The sequence below is a fragment of the Anabrus simplex genome, chromosome 12, assembly GCF_040414725.1.
Source record: "Anabrus simplex isolate iqAnaSimp1 chromosome 12, ASM4041472v1, whole genome shotgun sequence".
In the NCBI taxonomy this organism is placed as follows: Eukaryota; Metazoa; Arthropoda; class Insecta; order Orthoptera; family Tettigoniidae; genus Anabrus; species Anabrus simplex.
Window position 1 is genome coordinate 10,621,474 of NC_090276.1, and position 16,352 is coordinate 10,637,825.

The 16,352-nt window shown below is 39.1% G+C and overlaps 1 protein-coding gene across 1 annotated transcript in view; it reads left to right on the top strand.

Moving 5' to 3' along the window:
- Window positions 1-5,195: 5,195 nt before the first annotated feature.
- Window positions 5,196-16,352, top strand: part of HtrA2 (HTRA2-related serine protease) — a 69,453-nt gene continuing 58,296 nt past the window's right edge. Inside the window, exons 1-2 of the mRNA XM_067156816.2 lie at window positions 5,196-5,606; window positions 12,988-13,111. Coding sequence (XP_067012917.2) covers window positions 5,209-5,606; window positions 12,988-13,111 — 522 coding nt within the window. The 5' untranslated portion in view covers window positions 5,196-5,208. The remainder of the gene's footprint in view (window positions 5,607-12,987; window positions 13,112-16,352) is intronic.

Here is a 16,352-nt window from a genome sequence, read left to right on the forward strand (position 1 = left end):
ACTGCACTCCATTACTTTTGTTTTGGACTTATTTATTTTCATCTTGTACTCCTTACCCAAGACTTCATCCATACCATTCAGCAACTTCTCGAGATCTTCTGCAGTCTCAGATAAAATAACAATATCATCGGCAAATCTCAAGGTTTTGATTTCCTCTCCTTGGACTGTGATTCCCTTTCCAAATTTCTCTTTGATTTCCTTTACTGCCTGTTCTATATAAACATTGAAAAGGAGAGGGGACAAACTGCAGCCTTGCCTCACTCCTTTCTGGATTGCTGCTTCTTTTTCAAAGCCCTCGATTCTTATCACTGCAGACTGATTTTTATACAGATTGTAGATAATTCTTCGTTCTCGGTATCTGATCCCTATCATCTTCAGAATCATAAATAGCTTGGTCCAATCAACATTATCGAATACCTTTTCTAGATCTACGAATGCCATGTACGTGGGCTTGTCCTTCTTGATTCGATCCTCTAAGATCAGACGTAAAGTCAGGATTGCTTCACGTGTTCCTACATTTCTTCTGGAGCCAAATTGATCTTCTCCCAACTCAGCATCAACTTGTTTTTCCATTCTTCTGTAAATAATACGTGTTAAAAATTTTGCAGGCATGAGATACTAAACTAATGGTGCGGTAGTTTTTACACCTGTCAGCACCGGCTTTCTTGGGAATAAGTATAACAACATTCTGCCGAAAATCAGATGGGACTTCTCCTGTCTCATACATCTTGCACACTAAATGAAATAACCTTGCCATGCTGGTTTCTCCTAAAGCAGTCAGTAATTCAGAGGGAATGTCATCAATTCCAGGTGCCTTGTTCCTGTTTAGGTCACTCACAGCTCTGTCAAACTCTGACCTCAAAATTGGGTCTCCCATTTCATCAGCATCAACAGCCTCTTCATGTTCCAGAGCCAAATTATCTACATCTTTACCTTGATACAACTGTTGGATATGCTCCTGCCATCTTTCTGCTTTGTCTTCTTTCCCTAGAAGTGGCTTTCCATCTGAGCTCTTAATATTCATACACCTAGATTTCCTTTCTCCAAAGGTTTCCTTGATTTTCCTGTATGCAGCATCTGCCTTTCCCAGGACCATACAGCCTTCGACATCCTTGCACTTCTCCTTCAGCCATTCTTCCTTAGCTACCTTGCACTTTCTATCCACTTGATTCTTTAATCGCCTGTATTCTTTTCTGCCCTCTTCATTTCTAGCATTCTTGTATTTTCATTGTTTATCAATCAGGTCTAGTATCTCCTGAGTTATCCACTGATTCTTAGTTGATCTTTTCTTCCTTCCTAACATCTCTTCAGCAGCCCTACTGACTTCATTTTTCATGACTCTCCACTCTTCCTCTGTAGTGTTTCCTTCAGCCTTTTCATTTAGTCCTTTTGCAACATGTTCCTTGAAACAATCCCTCACACTCTTTTCTTTCAACTTGTCTAGATCCCATCTTTTTGCATTCTTTCCTTTCTTCAATTTCTTCAACCTCAGATGGCATTTCATGACCAACAAGTTGTCGTCAGAGTCCACGTCTGCTCCTGGAAAAGTTTTGCAATCCAACGCCTGGTTTCTGAATCTCTGCCTAATCATAATGAAGTCTATTTGATACCTTCCAGTGTCTCCAGGTCTTGTCCACGTATACAGCCATCGTTTGTGGTGTTTGAACCAAGTATTGGCAGGGACTAAATTATGATCAGTGCAGAATTCAACCAGCCGACTTCCTCTTTCGTTGCTTTGTCCCAATCCAAATTCTCCTACTGTACTACCTTCTCTTCCTTGGCCTACCACAGCATTCCAGTCTCCCATCACAATTAGATTCTCGTCACCTTTTACATATTGTATTAAATTTTCTATCTCCTCATATATTCTTTCGATTTCTTCATCATCCGCTGAACTAGTAGGCATATAGACCTGCACTATTGTGGTGGGCATTCGTTTGGTGTCTATCTTGACGACTATAATTCTTTCACTATGCTGGTCGTAGTAGCTTACCCGCTGCCCTATTTTCTTATTCATTATTAAACCAACTCCTGCATTTCCCCTGTTTGATTTTGTGTTGATAATTCGGTAGTCGCCTGACCAAAATTCTTGATCTTCCTGCCGACGTACTTCACTTATACCAACTACATCTAACTTTAGTCTATCGGTCTCCCTTTTCAGATTCTCTAACCTACCACAACGATTCAAACTTCTAACATTCCACGCTCCGACTCGCAGAATGTCTTACATAAAATCAGCTTCATGGTCCGTATCGCACTTCAATAGATTCACAATTAAGTATTTATTTTCCACCTAGTCGATACAATGATTGTTTAAGGCAATTTTTAATGGTCAAAAGTGGTACATGTTTCGTATATTATCAACATCTTCAGCCACATAACACTGTTTAGATGAAAAATGTATAAAATTGACAAAGTAATGCTTAGAGGAAGTGTCCTTAAAATTAACATAAGATTGACAAGATTAAAACAAACAAATAACTCAAGAGAAAATATATAAATTATTTCTACAATAGAAAGCAGTCGTCAAGGAAACACTTGTACAATATTCCATAGAGAAATTGTCCTAATAAATATTCTTTTCTTAATAATTCATGAAAAAAGATCAATTTATAAATTAAAAATTATACAATTTATAAGTAATTATCGAAATGAAGAAATTCTGATATCACAGTGCGGCTCTTATTATTAATGTAGATGAAGATATAACTAATTCCTAGTTGTCAAATCTTATTAAGCCTGCTTTCCTTTGGAATAGTAACTCCTGTCATTCTTTCACAGTTTTGCGCCGGGTGTAATATTGATGATGCGTTCTTCCTTGCTCTTGCACCTGAGGAGGTCTCAGTTGAAGCTATAGGTGACAGCAAGGAAGTTCTTGACACACCTATATCCCCCGCTCCTCCACCTCCTCAGGTGCAAGAGCAAGGAAGAACGCATCATCAGTATTACACCCGGCGCAAAACTGTGAAAGAATGACAGGAGTTACTATTCCAAAGGAAAGCAGGCTTAATAAGATTTGACAACTAGGAATTAGTTATATCTTCATCTACATTAATAATAAGAGCCGCACTGTGATATCAGGATTTCTTCATTTCGATAATTACTTATAAATTGTATAATTTTTAATTTATAAATTGATCTTTTTTCATGAATTATTAAGAAAAGAATATTTATTAGGACAATTTCTCTATGGAATATTGTACAAGTGTTTCCTTGACGACTGCTTTCTATTGTAGAAATAATTTATATATTTTCTCTTGAGTTATTTGTTTGTTTTAATCTTGTCAATCTTATGTTAATTTTAAGGACACTTCCTCTAAGCATTACTTTGTCAATTTTATACATTTTTCATCTAAACAGTGTTATGTGGCTGAAGATGTTGATAATATACGAAACATGTACCACTTTTGACCATTAAAAATTGCCTTAAGCAATCATTGTATCGACTAGGTGGAAAATAAATACTTAATTGTGAATCGCAGAATGTCAGTATCCATCTTCCTGATGATCGCCCCCTCTCGTGTAGTCCCCACCCGGAGATCCGTTTACCTCCAGAATATTTTACCCGGGAGGAAGCCATCATCAGTACATCATTCATACAGAGAGAGCTGCATGTCCTCGGGAGGTAGTTACAGCTGTAGTTTCCTGTTGCTTTCAGCCGTGTAGCAGTATCAACACAGCTAAGCCATGTTGAGTATTATTACAAGGCCATATCAGTCAATCATCTAGACTGCCGCCCTTGCAAATACCGAAAGGCTACTACCCCCCTTTCGATGAACCATTCGTTAGTCTGGTCTCTCAACAGATACCCATCCGATATGGTTGCACCTGCGGCTCGGCTATCTGCATCATTGGGACACGCAAGCCTCCCCACTGCGGCAAGGTCACATGGTTCGCAGAGGAGGTCTCCCATTTTATCAAGGCTAAATCTGTAAGTGTCGCATATTGTCCCTACTGTATTTGGTGTTCATCCTATCTGCAGTTATTCACAAATTATACAGTATTATTCAGCTAAGATGAAAACCTACAACCTGTTTTCCAGTCATTGATCGGGTCAGGGATGTAATGAATGAAACATATATAGGCTCCCAAGGTAATTTATGAAATGATAATGGAGAGTGTTGCTGGAATGAAATATGACAGAGAAAAACCTGTCCCGCCTCCGCTTTGTCCAGCACAAATCTCACATGGAGTCACCGGGATTTGAACCACGGTATCCAGCGGTGAGAGGCCGACGCGCTGCCGTCTGAGCCACGGAGGCTATTTCAGCTAAGATGTCCACCTCAAATAAGTTGTGAACAGTTAATGGTATTAAGGGGGCCATAGCTGAACATGTAGTACTTTTCCAGGCTTTTGAACAAAAATTATCGGTTCACACGTTTCCATATGAAAACGTTATTTCACGCAATAACTGCTTATGGTATACCATACAGTTTACACTTGTAGTTGCTGGGACGTGGCACAGATTGCAACACAGGTGAATCGGTCTCGAGATTCTCGCGAGAGTCTCGAGAGTGTCGAGCGAGAGCGTTGCCCATCACTACTTGAAGGTAAGAACTACAGTACTATCCTATTTTCGACTATTTAATTCTGACAGCACTGGGGTCAGTTGGTGCTGCCACCAAGAAGTGCGTATTATCCGCGCACTTTTTAGTGATAGATTTACACCCTAGTGCTGAAGCGGTCGACCTCGGTTATCTTCGAGATTCGTACTGGCAACCTTTGAAACACAAACTAAGAATCGCTTATCATCGCTGTGCGCCATCTGGCGTACACTTTAAGTACTCGTACTGTTGTTGTTTACACAGCAAAGCCAAACCATAGAATTCATGCTAGGAACAAGTTTCGCAACGGGAAATGTTATATAGTATTAAATATTGTGTGTGTGACACAGTTGTTTGCTTAAAATAATAAAGGTTTATAAAATTCATATCGATCGATCATATTATCGATTCAATTCAGATTTCATTTCCATTCAGTTGGCAGTATTGACGGAACCCTTCTTACTTCTCCAACGAGTACAAAAATCTATCACTAAAAAGTGCGCGGATAATACTTGTAAACGCACTGTGCCATGTTCAAATGTTGCAATAAGCAGGCAGTGTAAGCATCATTCGATGCAGATCAAGCAGGCAGTGATTTGCCTCGTATAATGACGTTGGCAATGGATATACTTGCCATTTGCAGTCATTTGTCGTATGTTTTATCATGGCGGCGAAGTTAATCACGAAAGGTTCGTGTGGTCGATTAAATGCCGGAATATTTGCTGAGTTGTGGGGTTCGACTTATTGCAAACGTGCCAGTGTTACTGCTTTTCCTGTCAGACTGTATTCAGGGGAAGATAAGGAATTTAATAGGCGGAGGACCGGATTCTATTGGTTACTCTTGACATCTGGTGTAGGTTTTGGTTTGGGGTTAGGTTATTATTTGTCAAGAGAACGTAAGAGGTTAAGTGTGCTTCCCTCTGTAATTGCCGCAAAGCCTACGGATGCTGGTAGTGGTGATGGTGACAATATAAACTTAAGAGAAAAATTCAACTTCATAGCTCAAGTGGTGACAAAAGTTGCTCCGGCAGTGGTATATATTGAGATTAAGGATCATAGAAGGTTAGTTAGACTTGGAATTTTTATTTTCCACAGTTTTATTATTTAACTACATTTGGTTAGTACGTAAGTACACAAAACACATGGAAACAGAAGTGACTTTTCGTATGACGGGGATGGTTGTTTGTTGTAGTGAAGGACATTTTATTGTCAAATGCATTTCTTGACAGTTATGTGTTTTTATTGACTAATGCTCGTTGTTGCCGCTAAATTTCTGTTCATTACTTTTCCGTTAATATATCCATTTTGAAAAAAAAGTAGTAATAACGCAGTTTCTGTAGTGATCTCAGACTGTTTTAAGAAGCATGAGAGGGAAATGAGTTCCGATCATTTGGAACAGGTTTAACATTCTGAAATTCGCGGATGACATTGCACTGTTTGCTACTGACTTTGAAGAACCAAATCCTTTGTCATGCACCATGCCTCAGAATACCTGAACATTGATTTTTCCTAAAGCCAAAGGCATGTCCAACAGATGCATTACAACAGATAGTGTATAGATCAGAAAAACATTGCTATGAAAGGTCAGTGAATATATCTACTTTGGATAGCTTTTACATAGAGATACTTGGCATTCTTCAGATGATACTTCCATATAAATCTAAAGAAGGCAGTTTTTGATGAGTGCTTTATCTCTGTGCTGCCTTTTGGCTTCAAGATCTGATTGCTGAATGAGTTTATTACTGAAAGAAAACAACTAAAAACAGCCAAAAGAGGTATGGAGAGGTCAATGCTGGATTTACACAGAATTATAATAGGAGGGCAGAAGATATCAGCTCGATAACAAACATTAATGATCCTGGAGGGAGCAGCCAACTATGTTGTCATCATCATCCTAAACCATCTCCAGTTTCCCGGGTGTGGTATATGAGCCAATAAGAAAAAGATCAGACTATGTTGTATGCATGAAAAATGACAGATTGACAAAATTATTGGATTGGAGACCAAGACAAAGATAACCTGATCGATGGGATAAAAATATTAAGAATATTGCTGGAGTTCACTGGCAGAGAACTGCTGGAAAGAACTAGGAAAGAATTACCAGTACTTAGACTTAGGACTTTTAAGAGGCCCAATCATTTCCATAGAATTGACTAAAATGTAAATTTTTTCCTCATCCTGAGATGGTGCAGCTCTTTTCAGGTAATCTCCCAATGGGGGTGAGCTGCATGTGCCTATTGAACCCGGGCCCTTGAGGTGTGCACCTAGTAACGCTAACCATTACACTACAGTGGAGGACAATGAAATTGGCTGATGATGATGAAGGCTGAGACAAGATGCACACAAATTTCACAGTTCAGTTCTGTAACAAGACAGTTTCTCATGGGGAATTCCAAAGGGGAGTTGTTTGAGTCATAAGAACATTGCCTGCACACTCTATAATGTAGGCCTACTGTGTAGTCAAACAATACAAACTTCAAGATTTTAAGTTCTTTTGGGTTTGTGATATGTGTTAACTTACGTGACAAGACTAATTTTCTTGAAATCTTAACGTTGTGTGAGTACATTTGCATCATTTTCTCAGAAGAGAAAGTTATAAAATGTAATTTCCTTCTATTTAAATTTAAAATACAAGTTTGTAAGTTATAGGCTCTACTTTGTCTCAGTCTTACTTATGTCCCCGGATTCACCAAACTTAGGTTTAAATTTGTCATTTCATTATACTTGAATGTATTGCAGTTAAAACCAGATGAATCTATACAAATGTTCTAAAGAGAGAATGTTTGTGAGTGATTTAGCTTGTTTGTTTTTGGAGACTAGCCTAGGAACCACTCAACAAATTTGAGTAATTCTTTCATCATTAGTAAGCTTATTTCTCCTAAATTATTATAGGCTATATACATGTATAATATAATGCAATTAATCATAATTTCGTCATATCCGTTCCAGGTGGATTGGGACATTTGTCGTATTTCTCCATCTTGCCATAGTCTTCCAACATTCTTCTTCTGTAATTCTGTTCCATTCAGGGTTCCTTCTTATTATTCTGATCTTGATCTATTATCTTCATCTTGCTCTGAGACTTGGTCTCACTGAGCTCGATAGCTGCAGTTGCTTAAGTGCGGCCTGTATCCAGTATTTGGGGGATTGTGGGTTCGAACCCCACTGTCGGCAGCCCTGAATATGATTTTCCGTAGTTTCCCATTTTCATCCCAGGCAAATGCTGGGGCTGTTCCTTAATTAAGGCACAGCCGCTTCCTTCCTACTTCTAGCCTTTTCCTGTCCTATCGTTGCCATGAGACCTATCTGTGTCAGCGGGATGTGAAGCATCTTGCAAAATAAAGAAATAAAAAAGGCCCATCTGTGTTGGTACGACGTAAACCAAATTGTAAAAAAAACTTTCCTTTTTTTTCCCTACCATACTACTTAGGAATTTCATTTCACTGACTTGAAGTTAATTCTCCTCTCTTGTCACTGCCCAGGACTCTGCTGCATATGTCAGGATGGGTGTATAATACACCTTCCTGCATCACTTTCTTGGTAGCTCCTTCCAAACTAGATTCCTTATTTATATTCTGGTAGGATTCATTCTTCTGTTGCACCCATTTGCTAACCTCTATATACATTTTACATAAGTTTACTTCTTAGATCTTTGAAGCTGTCCACAATTTCAAGGTTCTGATCTCCAATATTTGTGATTCCTTTCCCTACTGTGTCACCTCATGTTATCACAGTCGTCATGCCTCTTCTCCATGCTGAATTTCACACTGTATGTCACAATTTCCTCATTCACTATGCCCACTGGTTCTTGTACTTCCTTAGTATCAGTTCTCCTCACCACAATATCACTACCTTCATCTCTCTTTCACTGAATGCTTCCTTTGATTCCTTCAGAATTGCATCCATTACTGATTTAAATAATAGTGCTGAGAACATGTTTCCCTGTAGCATTCCTAAACCATTCTGTCCTCCCAACTTGGGTATGGACACAGCCATAACATTTCCCATACACTGCGTGTAGAATTTCCATAGTTTGTTTGCCAGTTTTCTTTCTTACCATGGTTTCTCATACACGTATCTTGGGTACACTATCGTATGTCTTTACTCTGTCGAGAAATGTCATCACTAGATCTTTCCTGTGTTTCCAATGGCTTTCCATCAGCTGCCTCATACTAAAGATGGGGTCTTCCAATGATCTGCCATTTTAAAAGTCATCTTTCTCCTCTTCTAACTGTCCTTCCAACTTTCCTCTCACCGATCAAGTGGCCGTGTAGTTAGGATCGCGCATCTGTGAGCTTGCATTCGGGAGATATTCGGTTCGAACTGCACTGTCGATAGCCCTGAAGATGGTTTTTCATTTTCACACCAGGCTGTACCTTAATTGAGGCCATGGCCATTTTCTTCCCACTCCTAGTCCTTTCCTTTCTGATCGTTGCCATAAGACCTATCTGTGTCGGTACTGCGTAAAGCAAATTGTAATAATAATCTTTCCTCTCAATCCCCTTTCCATTATTCTTGAAACTTGTGATGTGAATGAGATTCCTCGATAGTTATCGCATACTTCCTTGTCCCCATTCTTAAAAACTGGTATTATTTTTCCCTTTCCATGGAGTATGGTTCACACACTCCTGAAAACAATTTGGCTGTATGGCAGACATTATTTGATATTTGATTATTCTGGGCGGTGAAATAATGAAACATGAATTGAAGTTCACATTACCTCCTAGTAATCCAATAAATTAGGAAATCCACGTGATTTATGTTTGAATTATCTGCGTTATTTTAAATTTTGGCCTATTATGTGTTAATAACTTTTGTGTTGAAACGGTCCTTACGTTTTAATTTCATGTGACGATTATGGAGCCTTGCCTCTGAACATATCTCTGCTATGTAATACCTCCACTGAGGATGGTCACAAACCTCTCTTGTTAATTTCAGCCTAACTATTCGTCCCACACTTAATCTTACTAAATTTGATTTAATATTAAAAATAGGATGTTTAAAAATTGTGCGTTGGTTTAAGGTGCACCTTACCTAAGATATGTTAGTAAAAAGAAAAGGATTTATTTTAAATCTCTATATTTATTTTAATTTCATTGATTTATTTATTCATTTTGCAAAGATTATTACTGATCAGTTTACTTATATTTTCAAATTTTCTTTTATTTACAAAACAATTAAAATATTTAACATTTTTCTTTAATGTTATTAATTATAGTTATAATTTTATTTTAAAGAATACTGGTTTTCTCTTTTGATGCCCTGCTCAGTATTTCCCAGGGATCTAACCCCCCTTTTTTTTTAATAGGGTGGGTTTTCAGTGCAGATTTCTTTGCTTCCACTTGTGGCTAGGTAGGTTATATGTCTGTGTGTTATATTTTTGATCTGTGCTTCCCTCCTTTGTAGTTAACGTAGCCCTATGGTGTTTAAGCGTAACGTAATTCCTCCTCATCTTGGGGTCGCTTCGCACTTTCAATGCTGAGATTTACTAACAGCTTTTGATTCTTTGGTTGATTCTAGCATTGGACATAATTTATCTCGAAGGATAGCACGTTAGCTTCCAGCAGGATAATTACCCGGCTCATACTTCGTAGTTGTACATTTGCCACGTTTAGATGATGTTCAGTCGCATGAAACATTCTACGTTGGACAGCCAGTGCCAAGCCATCTGCGTATAAAACATCTTTTGGTTTGTTCTGGAAGTGGTTGGTCATTGGTGTAAATATTGAACAGGATGGGCTCTCAGACACTGTCTTGTGGTAAGCCATTCTTTTGTTATCTCCAGCAGCTCTGTTGTCCTTGAAAAAGAATCTTCAATTTTAAAGCAATTCGTCATTGAAGTAAACTCGTGTCGTCATCCCGAGGTGGTACAGCTCTCTTCAGGCACACTTCCGATGGAGATGAGCTGCATGTACCATTTCAACCACGTACCAGTCCCCCTGTCATTCTTAACTTTCTGGCAGAATAAAAGAGAATGAGAAAATACCTCCTCACTCACCGCTAATGGCTGACCTTGGAAGGAGGTTATGGCTTGCAAAGAGAACACTCCACAGATCTCAGAATCACTTTCTTGCCACTTGTCTTTCCCGAAATACACTGGGACATGTTAAACAAGCACGAATTATGTACCCACTAACCAATACACGGATGTAAATAAAACTACAACTATTTTTATACACCGATTATTAAAAGTATATTGTACTAACTTATGCTATGCTAAACTGTAACCACATGGTGAATGTAAATATTAGAGTTGGCAACAAGGTTTCGAGAATGGACTCTGCCAATATAAGTCGATATGAATGGCAGCTTGGGATTGGTTGGATGTCTATGTTTCAGCACATAACCACCAAACAGAGCCAAAATCGGCCAAAACGTCAATTTAGAAGTAAAGCAGTGCGGAGTATAGCTAATGTATGGATTCATGAGCAAGGATTAAAGTGGTTAATGGTTACAGAATTAAATGTGAATTATAAACCCATTAGATATGAATACTAAAACTGCTCAATATTAAAGAGATAGAAACATGGAATATAAAAATAATACAGTGACATTGAAAATGGCAGAATACATCAACTACAGAAGAATATGGGAGACAGTGGGTAGGACAAGAGGAAAGACGGGAGCTAAGCGGGTTGTTGAACTCCGGTAGGACTGGACTGAGATGGGATCAAGGTGGAAGGGACAGAGAACCAATATGCTAGAGCTCAATGACAGAGAAAGGTACAGGAACAGGGTAGAGAAGCACCAGCAGCGGTGCTAAGAAGCTCCCCCCCCCCCCCCCCCCCCCCCCCGGCAGTAATTGAAAATTGGCCCCCTCGTTTCCTGATAAGGAACGTTACAAGTTTATTTCATAGTACAAGGTTGTATATTATTATCATGAACAGAGACGACTATAATAAATAATAATAATAAATTACACAATTTAATTTTCAAATCCGACGGAATTACGGTAAAATAATACACTAAAATGGTACAAACACACACACACACACGAGAAATGCATATTCCAGTTACAGTAACCAAAGCACGCTGACGTCACAATATTAAGAAATAATCTCGGTTCTAGGAACAAATAATTTACAGCGAAACCGTCCATTGTAAGCGTACTTAGCTACACTGATTGCTGAGAGTTATAAACAGGCTCGGAACTTCCAGTATTTAGTGTTTAGATAAGGAGGATTTCTTTGTTATTGCATCTTCGCTGACTACTGGGTTCTCAGAACTGGCTAATTACTTCAAAAGCCTTGTTGATTGTTGTGAGTGGCAGCAAGGGATGGTTTTTATTGAAACAGGCTGGGAAACCCACACTCTTTCAGAAATAACTACCGTAGGCCTACTCATATTGACGAAAGAAGCTCTGCAATACGATGGTCTGAGTTTGGATTAACCCTCTGTAATACAGATAATACTGTGTTGTGTGCTGTAGCTTTATCAATATGAAAATCATTCTTCACCTATTGAAGTAAGAAACAGTGATAGTCCCCTCACAAGCCATGGACCCCGCCCCGCAGGGTCTGCGGGGTCCTTATCACCGCCACTGTGAAGCATCAGTGGGGGAGACAGGAGAAGAGGATATTGAAAATATCAGTTGAAAAACAGGAGAGGTGGGGAGAGAGAGAGAGAGAGAGAGAGAGAGGATGAAGAAGTTTTGGGAGGAGGAGATGAAACCAAACCATGACGTGGTCCTGCAGAGGCCATAACAAAAGAGAACTAATGCCCACAGCAGTTCTCAAATACGGATATGCACGCATAGCACTTTCAGCAGTTCAACCGTATCCTCCAAACGCTTTCCACAGAATGGCACGCGCTCGTTCTTCAGCTGCCCTTGCCTGACTTTACATTAAATATAATGACGAACATGACTTCATGTGTGACCCGTGCTTATGTGCAGAATGTGTAGCCTATTCATTAGCGAAGGCAACTGCAGCCACAAACTTATTAAAGCTGTATTTTCTCAAAGTGTTCGAGTCATTAAGAAAATGTAATTTCAAGGCCATGTCATGCAACTCATTTTTGGTTGGGGCCAGCCGTTTACCCATTATTTTAGTTGATGTAGGGCAAAAATTGTCCAAATTTTGGACACACCCCCGTAAAATCTCCCACTAGTTGGAAACTGTGAAATATGTAACAAATCTAAAGTATCCCATACGTAACTTGGAATTTCAAGCTGTATCCTTACCAAATTTCAGCTCAGTCTGTCCAGTAGTATTCGAGCCTATGTGGAGCAAACAGACACACACAATCTCATTTTTATTAATACTATAGATTATGTTCTGTTTGTGCTTAATATTTTACACAGTAAATGTTCAGTCCCAAGTGAATTGCTCTGTACGTCCCTTGCTTTGTACTGAGCACCTGTCTTCCATTCAGTAAACCATCATGGGAGATTTCACCTCAGGAATATGTTACTCTTACTTGTTAATTTCTGTTTCTTTGTCAGGTTAGATTACTTCACAGGCAGACCCACAACAGCCTCCAACGGTTCGGGCTTCATAGTCAAGGGGGATGGCCTCATTCTCACCAACGCACATGTAGTCATCAATAAACCTCACAGTTCTGTCCAGGTATGAATAGAGCTACTCACTGTGGAACACAGAAATTATCTGTTATACCATCCATGGAATCAGCAGCAGTATGGGCTGTGTTAGAATCTTGCAGGAAATACCCAATTGAAAAAATGGTGCGAGTATATTTCTGTGGTACCAATACGGCCATGTTGTTCATTGTGCTGTATGCCAACTTTAGCATTATGCAGTGGAACTACATGAATTAACCGGGAATTTTCTGTGCTTCGATATTTATGGTTTTGTGAAGCAAGTTGACCACTTATGTGAAACTATGTTGCATCAGAAAAGTTATTTAATGGGATCAACAGTGCTTTGTAAAATCCAGTTACAGACATCGTCTCATTTACCACCATCAGGGGGTTGTAATTCATGGATGATAGTCGCTCTGTAAGGTTTCAAATGTAAAAGTTTAGTAGTCAAATGGACTGAAGTTTTTGAAACCTGTATTTCCTGAGCAACAGGTGATGGGGATTTTTCTGGTAACTGTCCGAATGATGTGCTAATTTCAGCAATGTTTTTTTGTGTTAGAATCCTTCGATTACACTAAGGAATTGCAGTATTCAGTGATCACCTTGTTCATAACTTATTAACAAGACATCTCACAGTCTCCATACTGGAATGCCAGGAAATTTGTCCTGAAATTGTCTACAAACCTCTCTACATGACTTGGTTTTTACAGGTTTGTCATATATAAAAATTATTTATTCGGGAAGAAATTTTTCGGTTGACAAGGTGGCAGGTAGGGATCCCTCTTCAGAGGCAGCCCTACCCAGGGAGTGGTGCCCCTGCCTATGTGAGTCCCAGAACACACTGACCCAGTGTGTAACATCTGGTAAGGGTCCCAGCTCAGGGTTACGAGTGAAGACCTCAACGGAATCTACAATGGAGAAGATGGACTTTGGAATGGTGAAGATTGCAGAAGAGGCAGCCTGGTATTCGGGGAATAGTACGAGTACACTATTCATCATCAGCGTTTGTTTCCCATGTTAGGGGCGGCTGCGAAGTGTCTGTTCCCTGTTTAAGGGGTGGCCTGAATATTTGCTGGCAGTTGCTCTGAAGTGCTGTTAGGAGTGACCACATAGCCTGAAATGAGTGGTGGTAATTATCAGCCTCGGAAAAGGTTAGGGCATCATACTCTGCGAAAAGTGATATGCAGTTCTTGTGCTGGGGGAGCTGTGGTAAGTGGGTAACCAGCAATTCATATTATGAAGATGGGAATAATAAATGTTGTGACCCTGATGAGAAAATCAGGAGAGTTGATTGATTTTATGGAGAAAGAGAAAGTTGCAATGATGGGACTGCATGAGGTCAAGTGGAGGGGAAAGGGATTGGGGAGGATGAGTAGAGAGTACGCTCTATACTGGAGTGGAAGAGGTGAGGCAAAGAACGGAGTAGGAGTGATTGTTAAGAAAATGTGGATAAGGTAGACTACGTTAGTGATAGAATAATCAGAGTACGACTGAGGACAGAAGAAGGAGTGAAAGATTTCACCTATGTTTATGCACCCCAGACTGGAAACAGTGAGAAAAGTATAATGGAATTCTTAGACACACTCGAGGAAATAATCACCGATGTGGAAGTGATAGTCATGGGAGACCTCAATGCGCAGGTTGGAAATGACAAAATTGATAAAGAAGAAATGATTGGTCCGTTTGGATATGGAGAAAGAAACAGCGAGGGAGATAAGCTGATTGATTTTTGTGAGAGAAATGGAATGATTGTGTGTAACACTTGGTTTAGAAAAAAAGAATAGTAGAAAGATCACTAGATATGGCTATGGTGGAATGACAAAAACCCTTATTGATTATTTTTTGGTTGAGAAAATAAATCTTAAACAGTTAATGGCTGTAACAGCATTACCAGGTGAGGCATTTGATAGAGACCTCAGAGTAGCAAAATTGAAAATGGGTGAAATTGTGAGAGTAAAAGAAATGAGACAGAAGAAAATTAAAGTATAGAAATTAAAAGATGAAATAATTCAGCAGAAATTTCAGGAGGAATTAAAACAGTCCATCCTTATATATCAGAAATAGAAAGTGTACAAGAAAGATGGACCACATTTAAAAACACATTTATAAGCTGTACAGAGAAGATTTGTGGCAGCACTTTGGCGAGAGTGAAAGAAAAGGAGACACCTTGGTGGAATGAAGCAAGGCGAAGGAAGTTGTTCAAAAGAAGAAAACATGACAAGAATGGAATAGAGATAGGAAGGAAGGAAGTAAGATTAAGTATCAGGAAATTAAAAGTAAATGTAAAAAGGTGATAAATGAGAAAAGAAAATATGTTGGGAGAGATTCACACAAGAGTTGGAAAAGGATGTAAATGGTGGAAAAAAGATGTTGTATGGATTGATAAAAAATAAGAGAAAAGAAAAAATCTACTCAATACAAGAGAAGGAAGAGAGTGGAAATATAAGAAGAGATCCAGAGGAGATAAATAATAGGTGGAAAGATTATTTTGATAAACTGCTGAATGTGAGAAATGATAAAGAGAGCGTAGTGGTAAATGAGGAAAGTGATATGGCAATGGCTGTTAAACAAATCGAAACAGGAAAAGCAGCAGGACCTATTGGTCCACATTGGTTATATAGGCTGCTATATGGAGGAAAAATCAAGTGCAGTATGTGATGATTGGTGTAAAGGTGTAATAATACCAGTATTTAAGGCGGATTACAGGAAGGTATGTGACAGTTATCGAGGAATTGCATTGTTGTCACAAGTAGCCAAACTATTGGAGAGACTAATAGAAAGGAGGATGAGAGGAAAGGTGGAAAGAAATTTATAAGAAGGGGAGTATGGATTTTGACAGGGCAGGCCAGCGAAAGACCCTATATTTACCATGAGATTATTGAGGGAAAAACAGTGTGAATACGGAAAATATCTGGTGATGGTATTCCTTAATCTAGAGAAGGCATGTGATAAGTGTAATAGAAAAAAGCTGTGGGAAACCCTGGAAAGAAAAGAATGTGAAAGACAATCAAGGAAACTAGTGAAAGTAATGTATAAGTATTGCTCCAGCTGTGTCCAAATTCCAGTGGCGAGAACAGATTGGTATAGAAACCAAACTGGACTAAGACAGGGAAGTGTATTGTCTCAACTTATGTCTATAATGGTTATGGATGAAATTCTAAAGGAAACAAAGGCAAGATGTATGTATGTATGTACGTTCAGTCCATCAGCGCTAACGCTGGTGGGATCCTCAACAGCTCTGCCGTCAGCTGTCATCGATGGCCTAGGCA